General features: G+C 54.6%; 1 protein-coding gene across 5 annotated transcripts in view; it reads right to left on the bottom strand.

Annotated features, from left to right (window-relative positions):
- The window catches only part of LOC101945789 (collagen and calcium-binding EGF domain-containing protein 1-like), a 38,051-nt gene extending 15,679 nt beyond the window's left edge, over nt 1–22,372 (bottom strand). For 3 of the 5 annotated variants that reach the window (XR_010591097.1, XM_042843703.2, XM_042843704.2), the window contains exons 1-2: nt 21,782–22,314; nt 15,158–15,238 (exon numbers count right to left, since the gene is read on the bottom strand). Coding sequence is in view for 3 of the 5 variants with exons in the window: in XM_042843703.2 (XP_042699637.2) it covers nt 15,158–15,238; nt 21,782–21,864 (164 nt within the window). In the remaining 2 variants the exon portion in view is untranslated. Of the gene's footprint in view, nt 1–11,697; nt 11,832–15,157; nt 15,239–21,781 lie in introns of those variants that run through there. The other 2 variants (XM_008174429.4, XM_042843705.2) reach the window with 2 other exon arrangements.
- Between the last annotated feature and the right edge of the window lie 4,780 nt (nt 22,373–27,152).

Below are 27,152 nucleotides of genomic sequence, written 5' to 3'. Positions count from 1 at the left end.
TCCTGCCCCTCAGGTGGGGGCTGGGGAGCAATGGCCGTCCAGCTTCTGGGCCTGCTTCACTCTCTAGGGCTGCACAAAGGGAGAGCTGGCCAGGATATGTGGGCAGAGGGCCTAGATCTCCCATCTCTCTGCTACCCACTCCATACCCCCCATTTACCGCTTTAGAGGAGGGAGGACAGTCAGCCACCCTCTCACTTGGCTCCTTCCCTCCATTATTTAAGCTTTAGTTTAAAACAAAGTTTCCCGCCCCTCTGCTTGCAGAGAAAACCTTTTGGGGGTGTGGTGCTGCCTGCCTGAGTCTGCAGCCAGTCAAACACTGGGCTGCGTTCTGCTCCCACTCGTCTGCATGTAAACTCGGTTCCAGGGAAGTCAATGGCACCGCACTGCTGTAAAGCCAGCGGGAGTTAGGTCAGACTTAGGCTACCTGGCTTTGAGAGAGGGGGGCCGTGATGCTGGAGACTAACAACAATTTCAACTCCCCCCCACTTATTTAGCCCGGTCTAGCAGAGGCTTGTCCTGGAGTATCTTAGATCTTCACTCCGCACCCCCCTGCCCCTGCCCCACATAACTCCTTTGCTTTGCTTTCCTCTGCACCACCCACTTTGGTAGGCCTTATTCATTTGGGCTGATGTGCTGGCTAATACCTGTGAAAGAAAAAATCCCAGCTTGGAGGTTTGTTTCCCTTGCTGCTACAGGCAGTAGCATCACCCCCAATGCAATTTCTCTCCTGATGTCTATTTCACAGTGGGCTGGGTGAAAGGGAATGGGAGATCAGTGGCAGGGGAAGTGGGAAGTACATCCATCACCACCACCTCTGCATGGTTGGTGGATGCTTCTAATGAGAGAGAGAGAGCCCAGGGGTATGTAAGTTTCATCTGTCTGATGCTAGAAGCAGGGCAGCGGTGACCTCGTGGGAACAGATTGGCACAGAGGCAGCTGCTACTGTCTGGGAACTGCTGTGCAGCCGGGGCTCAGAGACGAGACAGAGCGATCCCGGCCCTCTAGGGAGAGAGCAGGGAAGTAGAGCAGAGACCACCAGCCAATGTCAGCTTAGTGCTCCAGACGGGAAGCGGGGAGATGCGTCCCTGGGAACAGAACGAGGATGGGAGAGTCTGGTTAAGAAAGTCAATTGAATCCCCATGCAGGGGGGATAAGAGTCCAGACCACCCTGTGCCAGTGTCCTTAAACCAGCTGGATTTGCTGCTCTGGGGAATTCCCCCTATATCGGGGAAATCTTGGCAGAGTCCATAGCGGGTGGTGTGTGTGGGGGGGTGTCTAGGCCATTCCCCGACGTGAGTCTCTGGTACCAGGGCATGTTGGAGAGAGGGGTCATGGCCAGCGTATTCCTGTGCACAGGCTATTCCCAGCTGTTGCAATGGTCCTTAGAGGCCAGACACAAGTGAGGGCAGGTCTTGGGGCTGATCTGCCCTGGGCCAGAGCCAAACGGACCCCCTAGCAACTTCAGTATAGGGGAGGCACCTTACCACCTTTCCCCACCACCCCCTCCGGGTCTGTGTGCTGAGCGCCCCTCCAGTGCCAGGATGAATTTGGCCCTTTGTGCCTCTGTTCTATGGTGATGGGCACTTTAAAAATGCTGAACAGAGAAGCAGGGGATGATCCTTGCCTAGCTCCATCAGCTGGTGCAGAAACCAGTTAGACTAGCAAGGTGCCCAGTTAAATCGCTGGCTCTGGAACCAGTTAGCACTGGATCCCATGCCCCACCCCCAAATCCTGATCCTGAGAAGGTTCCCAGTGCAACTCCTACTGCAATCATCTTGCAAACCCAGTCTTCCCTGCCCCCAGGCAGGAAGTGCTAGTCAGTGCAAAGGGGTGAGGGCTGCCATTTGTCTCAGGGACATAGGGAAGCTAATCTAGCTGCAGGCCTGGGGAGCAGCAGCAGTTGGAGATGAGTTTTATGAGGGCATAAGCTCCATGCAAACCATCCGGGCTGCAGAACCACAGCAATAACAGGGAACGTGACAGAAAAAGCAAGGGGATTTCGCTGAAATATGTTTCGTAAAGCCACTTTAATCCGCAAGGGGGGGGCTGTTAGAGACGTTCCTGGCATCTGCCTCTGCGGCAATGGCATGAACTACAGTGGGACAAAGGGGGCTGATGAAATCTGAGGCAGCTGCAAGCACTGGGGAACTGCAGGGGAAAGGTTCAGTGGAAGGGAGAAGCCTTGTAGCACCCCAGAAGCAGACGCACTCAACTGGTAGCATGGAGGAGATGGTGGATTCTCTGTAACTTGAAGTCTTTAAACCATGATTTGAGGATGTCAGTAACTCAGAGATTAGGGGCCTATTACAGGAGTGGGTGGGTGAGGCTCTGTGGCCTGTTACGTGACGGAAGGTTAGACTAGATGATCATGATGGTCCCTTCTGGCCTTAAAATCTCTGCGTCTATGAGATGCGCTTCAGGAGAGAACTAGTCAACACCAGGAGCGGCGACAGGGTTTTTGCCGCCCTAGGCGACAGCGCTCCTCCTCAGAGCATTTGGCGCCCGGGATCCTTCCACTCCGCATCTTTGGGGCACTTCGGCGGCGGGTCCCGGAGCAACTGAAGGACCCGCCACCAAATTTCTGCCGAAGACCCGGAGCGGAAGGATCCCCCACCACCAATATGCCGCCCCCCGAATCCTGCCGCCCTAGGCGACCGCCTAGGGTCACCTAGTGGAAGCGCCGGCACTGGTCAACATGTGCACCATTATGATTGCTGTTGTAATGGTGCCAAGAGGTGCTGGCCACGCAGGCAGCACCGGAGATCACTGCCTCAAAGAGCTGCCAGTCAAAATAAACAAGACAGACAAAGGAGGGGAGAAGAAACAGACATGCAGAGAGGGGAAGCGACTCACCGATAGGATGACCAGAAAGAAGTGTGAAAAATCAGGACAGGGAGTGGGGGTAATAGGAGCCTATATAAGAAAAAGACCCCAAAATTGGGACTGTCCCTATAAAATCGGGACATCTGGTCACCCTACTCCCCAAGGTCACCCCGCAGACCAGTGGCAGGGCCTGGAACAGAACCCAAGTCTCTCTGTCCAGCGCCCTAACCAGTAGACTGCACTGCCTGCTGAATTTCTCTCTCAAGCATTTTAAAAGTGTGTCCCTCCCCAGACCCTGAGCACTCCAGGACGAGTCACACAGGGCCAGAGTGGTGAATAAGGACCGCGCATTCCAACTCTGTGACTCAGGGACGTTCTCTGACCCTGGGGACGCTGTCTAGTACAGAGTGCTGAGAATCAGCAACTGAAAGAGCCCTCCAGTCACTGGTTAACCAATTGGGCCTGGCGGGGAGGCTGATTACCAGCTCAGATTGGGGCTGGAGTAGCTAATGAGCTAATTAGCTCATTAATAAGGAAACTGGATAAAAGCGCAGGGGAAGGAAGTACATGGAGGGTGATGTCAGTGAGCTGAGCCAAGCCGGGCCTGACAAAAGGGAGTTCTCTGGTGGAGTCACCTCTTTGCCCCCCACCTTTGGAGGAGGGCTAGTAAAACCAGAGGCCATTGTAAATCCTGTGCCTGCACGTGTTGGAGAAGGTGATGAGGTGAAACACTGCGCGTAAGCTGCACCGTGGTATCTACACAAGAGAAGGTCTGTGCGTGTGCGGAGCAAAGAGAACAGGAGCAGGGCGTGCCCCGTCACAAGGCCCAACAGGCACTGCTCTCTAGTCACTTGGGCCTCAAAGGTATTTAGGTGCCATTGGAAGTTAGGAGCTGAAATGCCTTTGAGCAATGGCTCTCAGCCTTTCCAGATTACTGTTCCCCTTTCAGGAGTCTGATTTGTCTTGCGTACCCCCAAGTTTCACCTCACTTAAAAACCACTTGCTTACAAAATCAGACATAAAAATACAAGTCTCACAGCACATTATCACTGAAAAATGGCTTCTGTTCTCATTTTTACCATATAATTATAAAATTGGTTGGAATATAAATACTGTACTTACATTTCAGTGTATAGTATCTAGAGCAGTATAAACAAGTCATTGTCTGTATGATATTTTAGTTTGCACTGACTTCACTAGTGCTTTTTCTATGGCCTGTTGTAAAGCTAGGCAAATCTCTAGATGTACCCCCTGGATGACCTCTGTGTACCCCCAGGGGTGAGTGTACCCGTGGCTGAGAACCACACTGCCTTTTGAGGACCTTCCTGGGACACTGTCCATTGATTTCTTGTGGATCTGATGCTTGGTCTGTTTGCTGAATTGGCCGCACCTACCCTACTAGTCAACAGGGGAAGGGGCAAGTCTAGTCCTTCTTGCCATCAGGGGGAGTGGGCTGGGGGCAACAGTTTCCCTCTTGTGCAGGGTGATGGAATGGGGGGAGGGACGGCTGGCTGATGGGTCAGCGGCAGAGAGCTCGGCAAAGCAGCTAGTGGGGCAGGGGTTGCAGCTTCAGGGCCGAGTCCTTGGGGGGAGACACTTGGCAAATGTTGCTGAGATTCATCCTGCACTGCATTGGAGAGGGGACCCAGCTGAAGAGGCAGGAGATCCTGTTCTTATACACGCAGCCCCTTAGCACCCCGCTCTCCCACCCCTGGTGTACCATGGGGCGGGCGAGAGCCTGGTAGGGCGGAGGCGATGCCGGCAGCCCCTCGGGAGCTGTGTGTTCGTGTGCCCATCTAGCAGAATGCGGAAAGGGGCAGGAAATAGCCAGACCATCTCTGGGGAGGCAGTGATCCAGCATCCGTGTCAGTGACACTACCCTAGCTGCTGGGCTGCGCAGGCTCAGTCCGGGTGAGGGGTATGCTGGTGGTGGCGGCATTGCCAGCCGCTCTGAATTCTGGGCAGATGTGCAGAGCCCACTGGGGGAAGGGCGTGGCCACAGATTTCAGAAATCAACTCATTCCTGGGGAACACGGAATGAAAACCAGAGTGCAGGTGAAAGGGTCAAAATGAGACTGCTGGCTGGGGACCTCTGGACCAGTCCCACTGTTATTTATCAGCCCGGTCTGGATTAGTGCTAGCAGCCTGTAGATGAAACAATCCACTGCCCAATACCAACCCCCTGCCCTGCCCCCTGCTCTGGCTTTAAGTTCTCTGTGCCTCCTGCTGAGCTGGGTCCTTGCCCTGCCTGGGCTGCTACTGCCGAGCTGTGGTGTGTCACTCCAGGCAGGGTCCAGCCCAGCAGAGTGGAGATGTCTGTGGCATAATTCAATTAAAAGCAAAAGCCGTGTTCCCACAGAGTCGGGGGCAGGGAGGAGTCTGTGGTTTGTTTTCTCAAACCCTCTGTGGAGACACTTTAATTAAAATGACCTTCCAGTCCCCCCATCCCCCAGCCTCACAATGCACCTCGAGGTCTGGCACTAGTGCCTACACATGGCTTTAACCCTTTGTGCCTCCACAGCCTGGGCCCTGAACGTCTCTCCTCACTGGCCTAGTCGCTCCCCCGAGTTCCTGCCCAAAGATTCTCCTCTCGGCAGACCTGGACTCCGGCGTTCTGTTCTTCACACAGAGGCCAAGTTCCTGAGAGCAGCTGTGCAGGCCAGAGAGGGGCGCTTCACCCAGCGTTTATCTGTTGATACACCCTGGCCTTCCACAGCCTTTCCGCTCTCTAAACCCCACCCCCCTATTACAGTGTGGTCTCATTTAGGCAGATAGCATTGTGTGAGCTCCTGATCTGCTTGCCTGTCTGTCTAGGATACAGCCCTCATCCCCCAAATCTCTAGGCACCTCCTGAACGTTTGCGCCGTTAGCCTCACAGTACACTTCAAAGATAGGGCAGCATGATTAGCCTCACTTTATAGGTGGGGAAACTGAGGCACAGTGAGGCTAAGTGACGGAACCAGAGTCACACAGGGAGTCTTGTGGCAGAGCTAGGAACCCTCAGTCCAAATCTAGTGTCTTAACTACAGGATCATTCTTCTGCATTCTCTGCCAGGCAAAAGAATTTTGCTGTCACACTGGGGGGCAACTTGATTGACATCACTGGGAATGCTCCAGTGTAAATCTACTGCCCAGCACCCCGAGCGAGGGGAATATGGAGCCTCCCCTCAAGAATGGGTGCTGCAGCCATGGTGCCCCCTCCGGGCTGGTGTGGGAGGGAGGACTGGAGCAGACCTCTCTCCAGATCCCATCTGTGTGCTACCAAGCAGAGAGGTCCATAAAGCTGGGCTTTGAGTGGCCTTCTCAACTCCTTCCTTCTGCACCCCCAGCATCGTGGATCCACACTGAGAACGGAATTTGGCCTTCACTGTTTACCCCCGGCCCCCAATTCAGAATCAGCTGCAAATAGAGCGTGTTGCCCTCTCCAGGTTGGTCATTGGAAGGCTAAATGAAACAGCACCCAGCACGAATGTGTGCCAGAGCTCACCCTTTGCTCCACACCTAGGGTGTATCTACACTTGAAACGCTACAGCTCCAGCAGCACCACTGTAGCACTTCAGTGTAGACGCCCCCTAAGAGGCAGTAGCTAGGCTGATGGAAGAAGAATTCTTCCGTCAACCTAATGCTGTCTACGCGGGGACTTAGGGATTTTCCCACCCCTGAGTGATGGAGCTGGACCAAGCTAATTTGCTAGTGCAGGCCAGCCCAGATCACCAGCCAACCATAACTTTCTGCCTTTGGACTCGGTCATTCGGTACTTCCCCCTCGCTGGAGCTATACTTTCCGCCTAGAATTGGGATGGCTCCTTTTCAAACATTGTCCTCTGGGATGAAAGCATCACACGACGCTCACACTGTGACTACCCCAGTGATGACTCTGGAAGTTCTCACTGTCTTGCTTGGGACAATCTTGCCTAGGATATCATCACACTGCGTCACACCAAACTAGGGAGGGGAGATCCATTGCATTCCCCTCCTCCACCCATTCTGTAATCGCGCGGCAAGGTCCGATCTCAGTAAGGCTGTTCTGCTGCTGAGGCTGCACGGTGCTGCCTAGCTAAGTTGCCCTCTGCCACAACCTCCCTACCCCTCCTCCTCCTCCTTTGGGTGCTGTACTGAGATCTGGGCTGGGGTCAGCTGACTCTGCCAGGAGGAGCGAAGAAGTTGTTCCAGCTGGGCACAGAGACCACCATGACTATGGAAACTCTAGAGCAGAGGTGGGCAAACTACAGCCCGTGGGCCACATCCGGCCCACAGGACCCTCCTGCCCGGCCCCTGAGCTCCTGGCTTGGGAGGCTCGCCCCCGCTGTTCCCCCTTCCCCACAGCCTCAGCTCACTGTGCCGCCGGCACAATGCTCTGGGTGGCGGGACTGCAAGCTCCTGGGCAGTGCAGCTGCAGAGCCGGGGCCTGACCTGGTGCTCTGTGCTGTGCGGTGGCGTAGCTGGCTCCAGCTGGGTGCCACAGATGTAGCTCCACCAGTCACCAGTGCTCCAGGCAGCACAGTAAGGGGGCACGGAGCAGGGGGGGGGGGGTTGGATAGAGGGCAGGGGAGTTTGGGGGGGTGGTTGGGGCACGGGTTCCAGGTGGGCAGTCAGGAAGGAGAGGGGGGGTTGGATGGGGGGCAGGGGGCTGTCAGGGGACAGGGAACAGGGAGAGGGTGGATGGGGCAGGGGTCCCGGGGGGGCTGTCAGGGAACGGGGGGGTTGGATGGGGCAGGAGTCTGGGGGGACATCAGGAGGCAAGAAGTGGGGGGGGGCGGATGGGGGCAGGGCCAGGGCTGGGCCACGTCTGGCTGTTTGTGGAGTCACAGGCTCCCCTAACCGGCCCTCCATATAATTTCCGAAACCCGATGTGGCCCTCGGGCCAAAAAGTTTGCCCACCCCTGCTCTACTGCATCGGTGGGTAATGCATATGGACGTGCTATGGGATCGAGAAGGGACGTTGGCTGCATTTGGGCTAGATTCCAATCCCCGCCCCACTTTTTGCCTGAACTGAAGGGGAGGATGCTCAAGGCCTTTCTTTTGGGGATAGTGTTAGGGAGCAGCTAGAGCCAGCGGAGCTCACCCTTCACCTGACCCCCTTCTCATCTATGTGCACAATCCAGCTGTGAAGAGACTCCTGGCTAAACCCTCTGGACCAAGGCCTCCCATCACTCAGAGCTGGCTTGAACATGGAGGCTGAAGTGCCCTCTGGCTCCAGGAGAGGAATAGTCTTTCTAAAGCAGGGCTGGGAGCTATTGGTGGAGCAAAGTTGGGAGGCTAAGAAGAAAGGGTCTGACCTGGAGACGTGCCAATGGGAGATGTGGATGCTTAGCTTTTCTCAGGATCAGGCCCTAGATGAAGACCAGATCTTGGTCCCCACTGAGCCAGCTTGGCACCAGTCTGGTGGCACAAAGCAGCCTCCAGGCCTGTTTCGCCAATTACCTGGAGATTTTCCTGGCACAGGGGAAATCGCTGTGTGGACAAGAGCCAGTATAGCCAGCTCTATGCTACCCCCTCCTGCCACCCCAGCACAGGGGTGTGGCTGGGGTAGAAGTAGGGCTGGAGCAACCCATTAGGCGACCTAGGCGGTCGCCTAGGGCACTACAATTTGGGGGGCGGCAACCGCGGCGGTATTTTGGCGGCGGGACCTTCCGCCGCCTCTGTGGGGGGCGGCATTTCGGGGCAGGACCTTCCGCCGCCTAGGGTGGCAGAAAAGCTGGCGGCGCTCCTGGGTAGAAGGACCGAGCAGGGCCGGCTCTAGGTTTTTTTGCTGCCGCAAGCAAAAAAAATTTTGGCTGCCCACCTCTCCCCCCCCCCACTGCACCCTCCTGCGGCCCCAGCCCTGGGTCACTGGTAACTCGCTCCCAGGGTGGGTCATTCAGCAGGAATTTTCGATGTGCACAGAACACAGACAGGATTGGTTCCCATATGGTTACAGAACTGCAGTAAAGCAGAACAATTTTCAGCTTGTGTGATTGGAGGATATCTGGATGCATATTATAAGACTGTCCTACATAAATGAGGAAAAGTTGAGGTGCCTTTATTATTCTTTTGTTCCATTCTTTGTTTCTATGGGGAATTTGCCAATGCAATATCACTGTCTTCCTTTTAAAAAACTAAAACTAAAACTTAATAATAATAATAAAAAAAAGGCAATGGCTGTTGAAAATAGCAATTCCAGTCCTAATAACCACTGGGAAGCATTTCTTGCTCAATTTATTCTACTTTTTCTACAGCAAGTTACAGTGGATCAGTATATTTGATTTGGGAGAAATGAAGTAACAGCCGCCCAAACTGAGCTTGAGCACTCCTGAATTTTGAGGGTGTTCAAATCTGGAAGGCAGGTGCTGGATTCCCTTTCTGAATATTAGCTAAATCTGGAAAAGAAAAGTCAATTTCTGCTTCCATGGCTCAGAAGTGTAAATCCTCCTACGTGCCTGGTACTGTATCTAAAGCTGCCCAGTCTAGTAGAGCCTACCCTCCCTTACTTTTCATTTTAAATTCTAGTGGGATCCATGTACCTGCCTTGCTAGGCTTCAGATACAGAAGTGCAATGTCCATTTAGTCCACCCAATTCTTTCTTTGGGGAAGAGCCCAGGCCGGGGCAGCAGGAGGTGCAGGTGGGGGCCAGAGCAGGGGCAGCAGGGAGTGCGAGGGGGGGGAGAAGAGCCCAGGGCTGGGATGGCAGGAGGGGGCAAGGGCTGGGATGGCAGGAGATGCAGGTGGGGGGAGAACCCAGGGCTAGGGCAGCAGGGGGTGTGGGCGGGGGAGAGTCCAGGGCTGGGGCAACACAGGGATGTGGGGGGATCCCAGGGCTGAGGTGCGGGGGCGGCAAAAAACCTAGAGCTGGCTCTGTTCCTACCATTTACAGCAAGCTGTAGCGTGAGGTTTCAGTTCTACACTCCTTTCCACTCCCTTTCTTGTTAATTGCGGCCGAGGGAATGCTGGGAAATGTAGTTCTTTCCCTGCTCCAGGGCTGGCTCTATAGGCAGGTAGCTAACCAAGGAACTACAGCTCCCAGGGCCCCCTGTTGGTTCTCAGCTCCCATGCTGGATTCTTGTGCCCCTGCAAATTTGCTGCCCCAAGCACCTGCTTGCTTTGCTGTGCCTAGAGCCGGCCCTGGGACCAAGGCCTGAGCTGCTGTGCACCAGCAATGCAGTCACTGCCTGAGCTCACCTTGGACCAACTGTAGGGTTACCATATTTAACAAATAAAAAAAGAGGACCCTCCACAGGGCCTTGGCCCTGCCCATTTCCCACCCCCGGCCCCGCCCCAACTCTGCCCCTTCCCCGCCCCAACCCCGCCCTAACTCCGCCCCTCCTCCCTCCCACTTCCAGCCACGTGAAAAGGGCTGCCCGAGCGCTACCGGCTTCACAGTTTGCCGGGCAACCCCCAGACCCTGCGCTCCCGGCCGGCGCTTCCCCAGCACAGCTGGAGCCCGGGAGGGGAAGCGCCCAGCCGGGGGTGCAGGGTCTGGAGGCTGCCTGGCAAACCGTGAAGCCAGTAGCGCTTGGGCTTCGGGCAGCCCCTATGCCTCCGGACCCCAGCTGCCGGACGGGCACTTCCCCTCCCAGGCTCCGGCGGCACAGGGTCCGGAGGCATGGGAGCTGCCTAAAGCCCGTAGCGCTTGGCTCTTAAACAGAGCCAAAGAGTCGGGGAGGAGCAGAGCCTCCGGCCGCGGCGGCTCTGCTCCTCCCGACTCTTCTGCTCTGTTTAAGAGCTGAGCTGCCCGAGCGCTACCGGCTTCGGGCAGCCCCCATGCCTCCGGACCCTGCGCCGCCGGAGCCCAGGAGGGGAAGTGCCCGTCCGGCAGCTGGGGTCCGGAGGCAAGGGGGCTGCCTGAAGCCCATAGCGCTCGGGCAGCTCGGCTCTTAAACAGAGCCGAAGAGTCAGGGGAGGAGCAGAGCAGCCGCGGGAGGGGAAGTGCCCGGCCGGCATTTTCCCGGACATGTTCGGCTTTTTGGCAATTCCCCCCGGACGGGGGTTTGATTGCCGGAAAGCCGGACATGTCCGGGAAAAACCGGACGTATGGTAACCCTAACCAACTGTGAGGCTGTCTTGAGTTGGGGACTGGACTGGCAGAAAAATCCTGCTCCAGCTGCTTGCTCCCAGCTACGCCGGGTACTGCAGGGCTGGTGCCAAGGACCTGGCCCAGCAGCTCTTCCAGATTGCAGCATCAAGGGTGCTGAGGCCAGCCTTCAAGCTGGAGCTGAAGAGGGGACTGCGAGAATATGTGATGCATGTCAACTGGGGGGGGGGGGGGGGCTATGCTGATTCAGCATGCCCCGAATCAGCGTTCGGGGGGAGCCCCAGCCAAGCCCAGCCCTGCCTGTGACTCTGAAGCCGGTGCTGAGAGAAGCAGCAAATGCCCACTGGAATAACCCCCCCACCCTCGCTCCCCCTCTGTGTCTCTGCACAATTTCACTAATTAAAATGCTGGAGCCCAGCTGCTGCAGTAATGAAAGAGTTCAGGGGAAGCTCGGCTCGGCAGGGCCCTGCAAGGTATTTGGCCCTGCTCCCAGCCAGCCCTGTAATCATCGCTGACTCAGCAGGCAACTTGGGCAAAGGTTCATCCAGTCAGTGACAGGGAAGGGGGGGGGGGGGGGGTTGCTTGCTTCCAATTTCCGCTCCAGTCCTGGTGACAGCATGCAGAAACCTCAGGGGTCTGCCCAACAGACTAGGTAGCAAGACATTGTCCATTCCGGGGGCTGCCCGCCCAGATCAGAACACTGGATTGGGAGAGGCGACTCTATCCCACTCCAGTTCCACCCTTGTGCTTTGCAATAGTAACTTCTCAGCCACTCCTCCTGCAAGGGGGCTAGTTAGTCACAACAGGCATCTGAACCTCTGCACATAATCACTCAGTGTTTGTGCTTCTCTCCTCTCCTCTTACCTCACACTCCTTCAGTGGCTCACGGAGTGGGGTCTTCTCCTCCCTCAGCCTGGGTGTCCCACAAGGATCTGTCCTCCTCTTCTCTCTTTACCCGTTGCCTCTGGGGGATCTCAACCACTCACATGGCTTCAGCCACTGTCTTTATGCCAGTGACTCATAACTCTACCTCCCCTCTCCTGACCTGCCTCTCTCCATCCAATCCGCATCTCGCCCTCTTGCTGAGACTGAACTGATCGCCCCATCTTCCCTCCCTAACCTTTCCCGCTTCCTCTATCCTTACTGATCACACCCCCAACCCTTCTGACATTCAGGCCTTGGGGTCCTCTTTGACTCCTCCCCCTCTCCTTTGCCCCACCCATCATTGTGGGGTGTCCCAAACATGCTGCTTCTTCCTCTGGATAACATTACCGATGTTGGCACAGGGCTACTTGGGGATGGTAGTTATTGATTTCATTTATTGATCTGAAATCTAACTATTTTGACTGTATCTGCTATCCCCTTCCCTAACGCAGCCTCGGATACAGCTTTATACAATTTTTTGTAAGGCTGGAAGGGACTGTTTGGATATGTTCTCTGACCTACACGGCACAGAGTATAGCAATTGACCTAGTGATTCCTACACTGAGCCCAATAACTTGCAGTTTAACTAAAGCGGGGGGTAACATCTTCCTGGCTGCGTTGCCCCAGTCATGTTTCCATGTAGACACTCACTGCAGCGACGGGAGGGGTTCTCCTGTCCCTGGAGTTCAGGGATTCTCAAACTTCATTGCACTGCGACCCCCTTATGACAACAAAAATGACTCCATGACCCCAGGAAGGGGGACTCAAGCCTGAGCCCACTGGAGCCCCGCCACCCTGGGTAGGGGGTCCAAAGCCCAAGCCCAAGGGCTGCAGCCCTGGTGGGGGGCCTGTAACCTGAGCCCTGCTGCCCGGGGCTGAAGCCAAAGACCGAGCCCCACTCCGCAGGGCTGAAGCCTTTGCTTCAGCTTTGGCCCCAGGCAGCAGGGCTCGGGCTTTAGCCCCGGGCCCCAGCAAGTCTAAACACCAGCCCTGGTGACCCCATTAAAATGGGGGCCGTGACCCACTTTGGGGTCCCGACCCACAGTTTGAGAACCGCTGCTTAATTCACACACCCCACGAGAGGCAGTAGCTAGGTCAACTTCCATTGACCCAGCACTGTCTGCACCAGTGGTTACATCAGCTTAACTACGTCTCTCAGCATTGTGGCTTTTTACACCCCTGAGAGATGTAGCTGTGCTGATGTCCGTTCCCAGTGTCGGCCAGCTCTGCGTGACCTAGTGGCCAAGTCCCATTTACACATGTGATTTAAGAGCCTAAGGGCTTGGCTACACTCAAAACTCCAGAGCGCTCCCGCGGCAGCACCTTGAAGTGCGAGTGTGGTCGCGGCGCTCTTCCAGCTCTGCAGGTACTCCACCTCCCCGAGGGGATTAGTTTACAGCGCTTGGAGCACGGCTCCCAGCGCTGGGGGACTGTTTACACTGGCACTTTACAGCGCTGTAACTTGCTGCGCTCAGGGGGGTGTTTTTTCACCCCCTGAGCGAGAAAGTTGCAGCGCTGTAAAGCGCCAGTGTAGCTATAGCCTAAGGCCTGGTCTACACCAGAAAATTAGGTTGAACTAACAAAATCAGTCGGGGGTGTGAAAAATCCACAGCAGCGTAGTTAAGAGAACCTAACCTCCGGTGCAGGCAGCATTAGGGTCAATGGAAGAATTCTTCCATCGACCTGGCAACCACGGAGGTGGATTACCTATGCCGGTGGCAGTACCCCTCCCATCAGTGTAGATTGTGTCTATACTGAGCCGCTTACTGCGGCGTAGACAAGCCCAGAGTGTCGCTAACTTTCATTAAAACTCAAAGTACTAAAGCCCAGGTCCTCAAGGGTATTTAAGCTCTTAACTCTCATTGATTTCAGTGGGAGTTAGACACCTAAATACCTTTTAAAATCTGGCACTAAGTCACTTTTGAAATGGGACGTAGGCTCCTAAACCACTCAGATGCCTTTGAATATACTCTCTATATGTGTGTGTGGGGGACAGCACCTAGCGTATTGCAGGGGCGGCGTGACTACAAATCTGCTGGATTAAAAGGTACGTCTAGGGTGGCGTGTAGAGTACGGACACTGCACACCCATGGGTGTCTATAGCATGTAGATGGTGTGGCATGACTTAGGGGGGTGGAGTGCCCTACACGCCTGAATCCCCCAGGGTACATACCCTACATGGCTCTCTGCCCACCCAAGCAGTGACTCCCGTCTACACTGCTGTTTGTAGCAGTGCAATGTCCTGCTGCCTCCCACCCCTTCCAGAGCCTTTCACTGTGACGTGTAGTCACACACTGCAGTGACAAGTGGGATGCAGCCTGCCTTTCACTGCAGCACGTTGGTACTCAACACGCCACCGTAAGTGTGGACATAGCCAAAGAGAGACCCAAGGATTCAGTGCAATGGGCACAGAGTTGCCATGTGCGTCTGCAATCTCTCTTTCAGCGAGTGGCTGGGCGTATTCAGCTCTCTCCCAACACTCCACACTGCTCTATTTCTCCAGTCTCCAAAGGCTCAAGAATTCCCTTGGCGATGCAGAAAAAATGCTGGAGTGTCTGCCTTAAAAAATGCCTTTGCAATGACTGGAGGCTGCCAAGCACTGCTCTCCTCAGACCGTTTTCAACTGGAGATGACGCCGGTCCGAGGGAAGCTGGCCACATCTGGTGCTCAGCTGAGCTGCCTCGGAGAAACACATGGTTTGGGTTTGGACACTTCAGACCTCCTGTTTCTGGTACAGGATTAGTGATCTCAATAGGGCTATAGATCACACACGGCACCTCAGTGCACAAAGCCCTGACTGGGGAAGAGAGAGACTCATGCCCAGGAGGGTTTCACTGGAGAAGCTCTGGGTAATAACAATAATACTGTGAGTGTTTTATCTGAGAGTCTCAAAGCACTTTACAAATATTAACTCATTAAGCCCCGGAACGCCCTCATTAAGTCCCTGATCCTGCATTCCTCACACATTCACACTCTCCACAGTCAGTGGGCTGGACCCTCAGCATAGCTCTACTGGAGTCCTTGAGCAACGCTGATTTACACCAGCTGGGGCACTGCCTGGGCGTTGTGACTATGCAGGATCAGACCCCTTGTGGTGCAGTTATTATCCCCATTGTACAGCTATGGGAACCGAGGCACAGAGAGCAGAAGGGACTTGCCCTTGGTGCGAGAGTGGAAGAACCAGAAATAGAAACCAAGCATCCTGGCTCCTGTTTCCCCGGATTTAACATTAGATTACACTCTGTCACAGTCGTTCTATGCTGAGAGCTGTGACCTGTTTGTTTATCCTCATTATAGGAAAGACAAAGCCTTCTAGATGCCCCCCAATTTCGAAATCCTTGGGGTGCTACATATGCCTCCCCTTTCCCGTCCTGAGTTTCCAGATGGGCACATGACTTACCGTAAGCATGTGGCCGGTGTCCCGCCTGCTCCTGTGCAGGAATATTCCACGGTCAGGATTTTATTCTCGGGACAAGATTCGCTGCAGGAAAGATGAAGGAGGAGTTTAAGTCTAGTTTGTTCCTTCCAGACTGGATCGCAGGCTGCCTTGGTTCCTAAAGCCACCTCAGCCTGTCCCAACTGAGCGTCATAAGCACCAGTCAGTAGACATGGTTTGGTGGCTTTTGCTCACTGGTCTCGGGTCTGGAGTGACATGAGGGCCTTAAGGTTGTATTTGTCAGAATTAACTGTCCCTCCAAACAGACCACGTCACAAGCAAGTGCCCTTGGAAACTTGTGACCTGAGTAGGGTTACCATATTTCAGCAAGCAAAAAAGAGGACGGAAGGAGACCCCGCCCTGCCCTAGCCCCGCCCCTTCCCCTCCCCCCTTCCCCCTCAGAACCCCCAACCCTCCCCCTGCTCCTTGTCCCCTGACTGCCCCCTCCTGGGACCCCCTGCCCCTAACTGCCCCCCAGGACTCCACCCCTACCTAAGCCTCCCTGCCTCTTGTCCCCCTGACTGCCCCCTCCTGAGACCCTCCCCCCATCCTAACTGGCCCCCTAGGACTCTACCCCCAACCTGTACTCTGACTGCCCCAACCCTTATCCACACCCCCATCCCCAGACAGACCCCTGGGACTCCCACGCCCCATCCAACCACTCTCCACCCCCTGACAGCCCCCCCCCAAAACTCCCGACCCATCTAAACCCCTCTGCTCCCTGTCCCCTGACTGCTCCAATCCCTCTCCCCACTCCTGCCCCCTGTTTGGAGGGACAGTTAATTCTGACAGGTTGTATTTGTCAGAATTAACTGTCCCTCCAAACAGACCACATCACAGGCAAGTGCCCTTGGATACTTGTGACCTGAGTAGGGTTACCATATTTCAGCAATCAAAAAAGAGGATGGGAGGAGCCCTGCCCCTGTCCTGCCCTAGCCCCGCCCCATCCTGCCCTAGCCCCGCCCCTGCCCCCTCCCACTTCCCCCCTCAGAACCTCAACCCTCCCGCCCCCGCTCCTTGTCCCCTGACTGCCCCCTCCTGGGACCCCTGCTCCTAACTGCCCTCCAGAACCCCACCCCCTACCTAAGCTTCCCTGTTCCTTGTCCCCTAACTGCCCTCTCCTAAGACCCCCCCCAAATGCCCACCAGGACCCTACCCCCTACCTGTACCCTGACTACCCAAACCCTTATCCACACCCCCAGAAAGCCCCCCCCCCGAACTCCCGACCCCCCCCCCCCCCCGTCTCTTGACTGCCCCCTCCAAAACCTTCCTGCCCCTTCTCCGATCCCCTGGCCCCCTTGTTGTTGGCCTTTCTTCGCCTAATGTCTCGGTGAACTTGCTCAGGAACTGCCTGAGCCGCTCGTCCCGGCACGCTGGGCAGCAGTGGGGAGAGGAGCTCCCAAACTGCCGGAGCCGATCTGCGAATGCAGGGAGGGAGGGAGTGATTTCTGCTGCAGGGGAGGTGGAGGAGGGGCTCTCTCTGGCTGTCGGAGCCCCATGTAAGTGGCACCATCCGGCCAGCTGCACTATTAGCCGCGCGTGCTCTGCATGGGGGGGAAGTCCGGACATTTACAAATTCCCCCCCGGATGCTATTTTTAGCTCAAAAAGCCAGACATGTCCGGGGGAATCCGGACAAATGGTAACCCTAGAACTGAGAGGCTAGTCAAATTTTTGTGCCCTAACTGCATCGACCTAAGCACTATGCCTCTTGCGGAGGTGGAGTGATTAGGTGGGTGTAGTGGGCGACTTACATCAGCGGGAGCAACGTTGTAGTGTAGACACTTAGAGTTAGGTCATCATAGGGCAGCTTACATCAACTTAACTCTGTAGTGCAGACCAGACCTAGGCTTTCTTGTTTTTTTCCCCTCTGTTCTTGGGTGTGTCCTCAATATCAGTGTGATCTCTCGCACACCCATACAAACCTACCCCAAGCAATACTCAGCCCAGAAGTGCCTGGGCGGGTTCACGCACACCTTTGTCTTAGGTGGCATTTATGTTTACAGTTATGCTAACAGAAGGATGAGTTCACACCTACCAACCTCAATGAGTTTTTAACCCAACGCATGATAAGGTTTCACCCAGTTCATAACAATACGCTGCTCTTGGCAAGGGCTCCTAGCCAGTGGCATGCCTGCCTTTACCTTGCTATTAGCTCATAGTTAAGGTTAAGGTTTTGTCAAGGTTATTTTTAGTAAAAGTCAGGGACAGGTCATGAGCAATAAACAAAAATTAATGGAAGCCTGTGACCTGTCCCTGACTTTTACTAAAAATAACTGTGACAAATGGAGCTGACAGGGGGAGGACTGAAGCCTGAGTGGAGGAGCAGGGGGAATGAGAGCCCAAGCTCCACTGCAGAAGGGTGGGGGTGGTCCAGCACCTGCCACCTGGGCAGCTGGGAGTTGCTGAGGCCCCCCACAGCCCATGGCAGTTCAGCGCTGTGGGGGCTGCGGTGCCTGGGGGGGCTGGGAGCTCCAGGGTGCCACCGCCACCCACGGCAGCTCAGAACTCTAGGGTCCCTGCTGGCTGACAGCTCTGGCCCTCCACCCCAGGGCTGGTGGAAAATGTCACCGAGGTCTCTGAAAGACACAGAATCTGTGACCTTTGTGACATAATCTTACCCTTACCCATAGTGACCTGACATGATCTGCTAGCAACATGCTGCTCGGACTGGGAAGCTACATTCTAGCGCTCTAGCTAGAGTCTTCTAGCCCTAGCTAACGGCATCCCTTCAGTGCTTAGTGATCTTCTAGCCCTAGGTGGTATGGTACCTGCTTTGTCTGGTGATCTAGTCACATGCTGCCTTTGATAGTGAGTGAGCTCTAGCTAACGTCATGCTGGTTATAGCTAGTGATCAGCAGCCCATGAAGATGTTGCTACACTGGCTAGTGAACAATCAAAGTGAATTATTGCTATTATTAGAACTGCCAAGCCTGGGGAGAAGGTGGTAGCTGTTCTTTATGGTATCTTGTTAGTTTTTTGGTTAATAAAACCTAACTCCCAGGGTAGGGGGGAGTTTTGATTCCCCAGTATATGGATTGTGTCTAGGAGCAGGGCGGGAAAGGTAACTTGTCTTTGAGTAAGAGTACTCATGAGTTTCAAAGGGGTGTGTGTGTGTGTGTGTGTGTGTGTGTGTGTGTGTGTGTGAGAGAGAGAGAGAGAGATGCACTGGTGGTGTTGCCAGCCCCAAATGTTAAACAAGCAGGAGTCCATCCCCAAAATTCATGAGAGGCTTAAATATCATAAGAATTTTTTTAAAGTAATAAATATGGGGTTCTTTCTATCTGCCTTCTGGTTTATCAGCCTGGGGCGGGGGGTGCCCTCAAGTCACGTTTTCAAACTTTCCTGGGCTACAATCTTACTTTTTTAAAAACAAAAGCTGAGATTTTCATCGGAACTAGGGCTTTAAACAAAACCTCCAATATTGCGAGAGTTGGCAATGCTGCACTGGGTCAAAGTCATCCTGGCATCACTCCATTGCTGTGATGCTTCCTCTGCAACTCACAGGAACCTCCTTGAAACGCTCTCTAAACTCCATCCAACCCATTTTGTCCTGCCATTATGAAAGTCACTAAGTTCCCCCTCCAGGCAACTGTTAAACCCTCTGGCTGGACTCCTTGGTAACATCTGAGCCAGCTGCAGCAGTAACAACCCTGAGGGGGGTCTAAGAGTGGCCCGGAAAACCACACCGACTCACGCCATGCGGTGATTTGGGAGCTGGGTAAGGCGGAGTGTTCATGTGTCATGGGGAGGAGAGGAAGTTGTTGTGCTGCTGCGGGTAGGAGGTTTGGCAGCACTGGCCCCATCAACACAACTGGCGTGTCTGAAACATCTTTTGCAGATATTTTTTTGACAGGCATAAGGAGATGTGTCATTGCTTCCAGTTAGTCCATTGTGCAACACCAGGAAAAACAATTTACTTGGAGGCTCCACAAAACGTGCCGCAAGGGATGGAGGGTCGGCGCCTCAGCTGCTGTATGTTGGCATAGATCCACTGAAGTCGACAGAGTGAGCGTGTCTGTTTACGCCAAGGGAGGATCTGGCCCTTAGCAAATACTTTGGTGTTTATGTCCTTAGCTATAAATCATTCTGCTCAGACAGGCTGTCTGTGTGTCTTGCAGATGAGTGGGATCTCTCTCTCTCTCTCTCTCTCTTGTTCTGCAGCACCGAACATGTTAACAAAACAGATGGGCCTGATTTGGGGCCTCGCTCTTATCCCCAGGTTGACACTGGTGTAACCCCACTGACTGTAAGGGAGTTATGCCTGATTTACCCTCCTGTAAGTGAGAAGAGAATCAGAGCCCAAACCTGAAGTCCTTCCTCCCTCAGAATTCCCACGGGGTCAGATCCAGACCTGATGGAAGCAGATGCAGTGTCAGTGGGGTCACTAGAGTTAGTCCCTCTTAAACCAGGCTGGAACTCAGCTCCCTGACCTCAGTTACAAATGCTGAAGAGGTAAGTAAAGGTGTTTGTGTGCAAAGCCTGTTCCAAGCACGCCTTCAGGGGGACAAGAACCACATGGCCCCGGGGTTCTTCCTCCACGGGATGGGCAAAGGCATGTGGTAATCCAGACACTGGAGGCTGCAGTAGCTTTTGATGATAAACTCTTTGGGGTAAGGGCTGTCTTCAGACACCTCTGTACAGCCCTTAGTGCAATGGGGCCCCGCTGAGCTCAGTTTATTCCAGTCCCCCATTTGTCCACATTACAAAGCAACCACACACCTCATCCTTGGCACAATTGTCAGTCCGTGCTGCACTCTGATGCTGTAGGGCCAGGCTGAGCTGCATAAGGGCTCGGGAGCTCTGAGCTGCAGAGGGGCTCTGGGGATTAGTAACAGGGACTGGATCCCTTCGCTGCCAGATCATTAGTTCAGTGCTGGCCCAGGTTGCAAGCGCTGAAAGTCATTTACCAGCTGAGGGCTGCTCAGTGGCTTATGCAAAATGGGTCCAGTTCCTAGGGCACAACTGCCAAATGCAATTAACGCTAATTGGCAACCCCTTGGTGGCCCTCCCAGAAGAGAGGCTAGGGACTGAATGCACAATGGAGACTGAACTCTTTCTTCTCTCCTCACTCAAGAGGTAGGGAAGCTCTTGCTGCCAGGGCCCATGCTGTGCCTGCCCTATAGACAAATCCACAGAGGACTGTCATCTACAGGGCTATTGTCAGCCCAGCACTAAATGCACCTTTAAACAAAACCACACAAAGGATTGACCTACAGTGAAAGAGCTGCAATAGGACCCAGGACTGGAATAGCAGGGGGCTGCAGGTGAGGACTGGGGGGCACTGGCAGAGCTGGGGGGGAGCCCAGGACTGGAATAGCAGGGGGGCTGCAGGTGAGGACTGGGGGGCACTGGCGGAGCTGGGGGAGAGCCCGGGACTGGAATAGCAGGGGGGCTGCAGGTGAGGACTGGGGGGCACTGGCAGAGCTGGGGGGAGGGGGAAGCCCAGGACTGGAATAGCAGGGGACTGCAGGTGAGGACTGGGGGGCACTGGCAGAGCTGGGGGTGAGCCCAGGACTGGAATAGCAGGGGACTGCAGGTGAGGACTGGGGGGCACTGGCGGAGCTGGGGTGGGGAAGCCCAGGACTGGAATAGCAGGGGGCTGCAGGTGAAGACTGGGGGGCACTGGCGGAGCTGGGGGGGAGGAAGCCCAGGACTGGAATAACAGGGGGCTGCAGGTGAGGACTGGGGGGCACTGGTGGAGCTGGGGGGGGAGCCCAGGACTGGAATAGCAGGGGGCTGCAGGTGAGGACTGGGGGGCACTGGCGGAGCTGGGGTGGGGAAGCCCAGGACTGGAATAGCAGGGGGCTGCAGGTGAGGACTGGGGGGCACTGGCGGAGCTGGGGTGGGGAAGCCCAGGACTGGAATAGCAGGGGGGTTGCAGGTGAGGACTGGGGGGCACTGGCGGAGCTGGGGGGGGGAAGCCCAGGACTGGAATAGCAGGGGGCTGCAGGTGAAGACTGGGGGGCACTGGTGGAGCTGGGGGGAGCCCAGGACTGGAATAGCAGGGGGCTGCAGGTGAGGACTGGGGGGCACTGGCGGAGCTGGGGGGGAAGCCCAGGACTGGAATAGCAGGGGGCTGCAGGTGAAGACTGGGGGGCACTGGCGGAGCTGGGGGGAGCCCAGGACTGGAATAGCAGGTGTTGGCTCAGCCCCAGGAGCTCAGTGGCTCTGAGGACAAGTGGCAGGTGCCAGTCACCAGAGACCTGTGTAAGCAGAGTCCCGTCGGGATCGCCAGTGACCTGCTCCTGGCGCTGGGGCGCGCTGGGGTGCCGGGAGCTGGCGCGGGGGCAAGGCGGGAGGTGCCGGCTAGTGGCCGAGAAGCTGCGCCCGGCCCGTCACGCTCCTTACGGGAAGGAGCCGTTCGAGCTTCCCAGGCGGGCCGGAGCGCAGAACTGCGGGGGCGTTCGCAGGGCAGAGCAAGGAGCAGGCTCGGCTGCGCTGGGGCGTGCGGTTCCCGCACTGCGCCCCCGATCCGCTCCACACACCCCAGCCAGGGGGCTGTCTGCTCCCCAGCGGCGGCCCTGGGCTTGCCTCTGCGCCCGGCCCGCCGGCCCTCGCCCCGCAGCCCCAAGCGCCCCGCATCTCACCTCTTCCGATCCCCGGAGAGCGGCGGGAAGGGGCCGGAGAGCAGGGAAGCGAAGAGCAGCTCGGCTTCCAGCAGGCGCAGCATCGCCCTGGACTCCCTCCCCCGGGCAGCCTCTCACAGCCGGGCCATGCGGGACCCCGCAAGGGGCTGGCGGCTCTGGGACAGCTCGGCTTCTCCCGTTGCTCCCCCGGGCCGGGGACCTCTGCCTGGCAGCCCGGCGCCCAGACGCGGCTCCCAGTCCCTGCGCAGGGTGTCACAGCTCCGCTCTCTCCTCGTCTATCTGCCCGTCTGACTCGACCGCCCTGCAGCCTGGCTCCCTCGGCCGAAGACAGAGTTCAGCCCTCCTCGGATCCCTGCCTTCTCCTGCGCTCGCCGCTTCGCCCTCGCCTTTTGTGTCCTGGCCGAGAGCCCCCTCTCCTGGTGCCAAGGCTGCGTCCCTCTCCACCAAGACCTGCCCAGCGCCCGCAGCTTCTTTCCCAGGCCCGCCAGCTCTCCCTGGAACATCCTTCTGCCAGCCTAGCCCGGATCTTGTTTAATTTTCAGGAGCTCTCCGGAATCGTGCCTGGATCTTGCTACATCTTAATCCTCTCCCGGTGCGGGGATACCGGTGATGAGCCTGCAGCCAAACAGGGAACTGCCCAGAGGTTATGGGCCTCAACGGGTAGAGTGACCAGATGTCCCCATTTTATAGGGACAGTCCCAATTTTGGGGTTTTTTTCTTATATAGGCACCTATTACCCCCCAGCCCTGTCCCGATTTTCACACTTGCCCTCTGGTCACCCTACCAATGGGGCATGTACAGTTAAAATGGGCACCAAAGCCATGTAGAGTGGGAGTAGAGACTAGCACTGAGGGAGGAATGGTAGCACATTTTCACCCCCTTTAGCGCCACTTTCCAGAACAGTGTAAAGGGACCTTTGAGGAACTGAGAGTCAGACCCAGCACAGGCATTGGGCATGGCACTAGGGAGAGGAATGGGCTATGAGGGGCCTGGTTCTCCTTTCCCATGGGTGTAAATCAGGCCAAACTCCCCTGGAGTTGGTGGAATTTCACCCCTGTCTGGGCACAGGGGGGAGGGCCCATGCAACTGAGGTGCATTATTGTCCTAATGATTGATTTTGTCTCCAGTCAGGACAAATACAAAACTCCCAAGTTCCGCTCAGAGCACCTTGCTGATCATTTGAAACTAGGAGACCAGGATGGCAAACATCTGCTCACTCCTTCCACCAGCCAGGGGCATCCAATCAAACACCAACACCTCCATGGCCTAGCCTTGATCCCCTGCCTCTCTGCAAAGGCCAGCTGAATCAAATGGGTCCTGCCCTTGACCAATCTTTTGGACTAGGGATGGGAGGGAATTCCAGAGCCCCTGGGGGCCTCATGGAGAATGCCCTGCCAGCTGCCAGCTCACTGTCACCTCTAAGCATCAGTCTCCTAAGAGAAGTGGGAAAAGTTTCCTCTCTGGAGGAATTTAAAATAGGTCTGAACAAAACATTGAGAACAATCCTGTGCTGGCAGGGAGATCAACTGAAGGACCTTCCGTCCATGGGCCAGATTGACAGCATGTGCAACTCAGCCTCGCTCCATAAACTTCAATGGTGTGGTGCCAATTTACACCAATTGAGGATCTGACCCCTGAGCTTCTATGGGCCAGATTCTGATGTCAGTTACATCAGTATATCAGAAGCTGGCCCTAGTCTCTCCCTTTCCAGAGGCTGATTGTGATATATGTGGAGTTTACACCTGAAACTATTTCAAGGTCATAACCAAACTTTACAAACAGAGGCAGTGCTTGTTGACCTGTGCTGCTGGCTTTGGCATAGCTGTGCTGAGTTCATGAACCCTTCTCCTGTAATTTAAACCCAGGGATCTTTAAAGCATGATTCAATTTAAAAACCCAACCAACTTGTTTTGCTAGCTAAGGAGTAACCTGTGCTATCTATTCAGGACACATTCTGCCACCCAATGCATAGGAGCGATGCCTGCCCCAGAGGTGCTGCACTGATTGAGTCATTGGTATTTTTCTCTTGCCCTTTTCTGCACACACACCCCCACCCCGCCCCAGCCTTCCCCATATTTGCTTCTCACTCTGCCCATTCTCTGCTCTGTTTTTTTCCTCCCTTCTCCTTTTCTCATTGTCTAGCTTAAGTAGGATGTGAGCCTGATAAAGTTTGTGATCAAACCGAACCTACATGCCCACAGTATCTGCTTGGTTTTGAAATTAGGCCAAAGGAGCTCCCTAGTCACAAGGAAGTTCATTCATCCCCAAGGATTTTGATATCCCTCCACCAAAGGAATGCCAGGGGATACTGTAGCCTGAGACAAATGAAACTCATGTCACGAGTGAGAAATCTAAACCAGGAGCCTCACCCGCTGTCCCAGATTAGAGAAATGTGGACACGGGATAAATACCAGTAAGAGATGATTATGAATCAGTGGTTCTCAACTGTTTCTATACCATGGACTCAGGTGACATCAGAAAAGAGTTACAAGACTTCCCTTCCATAAAATTCCTTATCCCATCCCATCCAGCCATAAAGAACGGGAGGAAGTCATGCCCCCCAATATGTCTTTGTGACCCCATGCAGTCGCAGCCCCCAAGACTGAGATAGATAAGACAGGTAACCAGGAGTCTGGGGACCTTGTGTCCATGCTGAGGGAAAGTGCTGTTTGTGAAATCAAAACCCTGCTCCAGCTGCAGTCAATGGCTGTCAGTCAAAGCAGGATTGGGTGCCCAGGAATCTTGGAGTCAATGCAGGTCTTAAAAAACAAACCTCAAAACTTGTGCCTGGTTCATATGTCAGACAGGGGCATGTGGGGCGTGAAGGAGGGTGGGGGAGCAGATGGCAGAGCTGTGTGGGTTTTTTTTCAGTTGCAGCACTAGATGCAGCAGAGGTGGCAGGAATGCCAAAAGTTGTCTGGGGCCAAATCCTCAGATGGAGTAAACTGGTGTAGTAGCTCCATCAAAACCCTCCATATCTGTGGGCTAAGGCTGGGTCTCGGCAGCTCTGAGACAGGCATGTGAAATTTAAACCAGGGCAGGGACTGGGAGAGCAGCTTCACAAAGCCAGGAGAAGCGTAGGTGGGAGCCTCTCGCTGCCCTCCCGCTGGGTTCTCCTGAAGATCAATGGCCCTGTTTTCTCAAACTCTGCTTCTGCTGAATCAATGGTGAAACCCCCAGAGACAGTTGGCAGAGTTCGGCCAGTGCTAAGCCCCTTTGAAAATCCCACTGTCTTCACGGGGAAAATAGGGCCTTTCTGGATTTGGAACCAAAATTGCAGGGACAGATTTGGATCCTGGCATCTGAATCCTGCATCCCTGAAATCTGAAGGGGGCTGGAATTTGAGGTTCTGATTTTACCAACCTCAGTTCTAAAAGAAAGAGAGAGGACAGTTGCCCTCCAATTCCTGGGATCCCTGCGTTCCACTCCCTAGCTCAAACCTCTGCAGACTGCAGCAGAATTCTCCTGCTTATGTTTCCCTCCCACACTCGAACCATGGCTTTCTGGAGAGTGTTCCCTACCGGAGAGCGATCAGTCTGGCCTGGCACAGCAGGTTGGCTGTTACACACAGCCACTGTCCCCTCTTTCTGGAATGTGGTGCAGCCTTGGAGGCAGGATACCAGAGCAGAGATGCAATTCTCAGCTTAACTTCAGGTGGCACTGCTGTCCCATTTCCTTCTGAGGAAGAGCTGATTTCTAAGCACCCCTGGGCTATCCAGAGGTCTTTATCAATCATGTAATGACCAGCTAGAGATGCTGCAGAGACACCCTGGAAAGCCCAGACTTTAGCTGGTCAGGTGATGGCTGGTGCATGTGGGTGAATGAGTTCTTAAGCCTAAAATGATCCAGATGGTTCTTTTCATTGTACATTGTTGACAGAGCTGAGTAGTGCAGAGATGGGGTAGGATGCAGGGGTGGAGTTTAAAGGATTTGATTTCTGATTGCTGGTCCCCCAGTGCTCAGAACAACAGACATCCTGCGAGTATTTTTACTGAGCCTGCAAAAAATGTTTCTAGGCCTCATGAGCTGCAAAATATTCATGTTTGCAGCATAGTTCTTGGCCAGTTCCTTTTCAGGATTCCTGCTTCTTTTTAAACCTATAACTGCCATTGGGGAATTCCCCCCCCAGTGCAGGGGATTTCTCAAGTCAGCATACAGACAATCTAAGGGTTCTATGCTGTTTTCCGGTGTAGGGGCATGATGAGGTTCTGCCCAAGGGAAGGAAGGAGGGTGGGTCTTGCTCAGGCAGGGTGTGAGCATGCAGGGCTTAAAGTTTCAGCTATCCTGGGCAAGTGAAATAATCCATAAAGGGTGAGTCAAAGTTAATGTAAATTAGAGCAGCCACTGGGCACCTCGACACCTTGTAATCTCATCTGCAAACACACATTCAGCTATCATATCCATGCTGACAACTCCCAGATTTACCTCTCTACTCCAGACCTGCCTCCTTCGGTCCCAACTAAAATCTCAGCCTGTCTCTCTGACTTCTCATGGAGGTTGAGCCATTAGCTTAGTTCAAACACAACCAAAACAGAGCTCCGAATCTTTCCTCCTAACTTCTCCCCTCTCCCTCCTTTCTCGATCATTAATGTAGACAACATCACCACCCTGCCTGCCACTTACCTCCATAAACTGGGTGTCATCTTCGACTCGGCCCTCTCTCTCGATCCTCAGAACCAGGAGGTGCCTGCATCTTGTCGATTTCTTCTGCATAGCATCTCTAAGGTACGGCCTTGTGGCCTTTCCACCCGAAAAGCTAAAACTCCTGTCCATGCACTTATCATCTCATGTCTCAGTTCCTGAAACATCCTGTTCTCTGGCCTTGACAAAAGCAGTCAGAATGCTGCTGCAAGGATCATTTCCCTAGCTCGCCACTTTGATCATGTCACATCTCCCTTGGCATCCCTCCCCCAGCTCCTCTTTCTCTATCACTTTCTCTCATGCTGCCCTTCACTCATGGGTGGAGAGCCCCATAACCTTCTCATTGTCTTCCTTCAAATCCCTCCTTTGCCATAACGCCAATGCCTACAAGAAACTTGACAGCGGTTAGGCTGCTGATGTGCTCAAACTACTGCTTATCATACTGTCTCATTGTTTTCTTGTACTCCCCCGTCTGTCTGCCTGTCTCCACCTGTTGCTTGTCTTATACTTAGGTTGTAAGTTCTTTGGGGCAGGAACTGTCTGTTTGTTCTGTACACTGCCTGGCACAATGGGGTATTGGTCCGTGACTGGGGCTCTGAGGTTCTACCACAATACAAATAATAAATCGTAATGATAATAATAATTAGCAGCTCAGAATCTGGACCATGAAACTTCAATAATGCCACAAAATGCGACGTCAGTTTCAGATTCTCGCCCCCACTTTCTCGGC

This window comes from Chrysemys picta, chromosome 10 (genome assembly GCF_011386835.1).
Source record: "Chrysemys picta bellii isolate R12L10 chromosome 10, ASM1138683v2, whole genome shotgun sequence".
Classification (NCBI taxonomy): Eukaryota; Metazoa; Chordata; order Testudines; family Emydidae; genus Chrysemys; species Chrysemys picta.
This window is presented reverse-complemented; position numbering and strand designations above follow the sequence as displayed.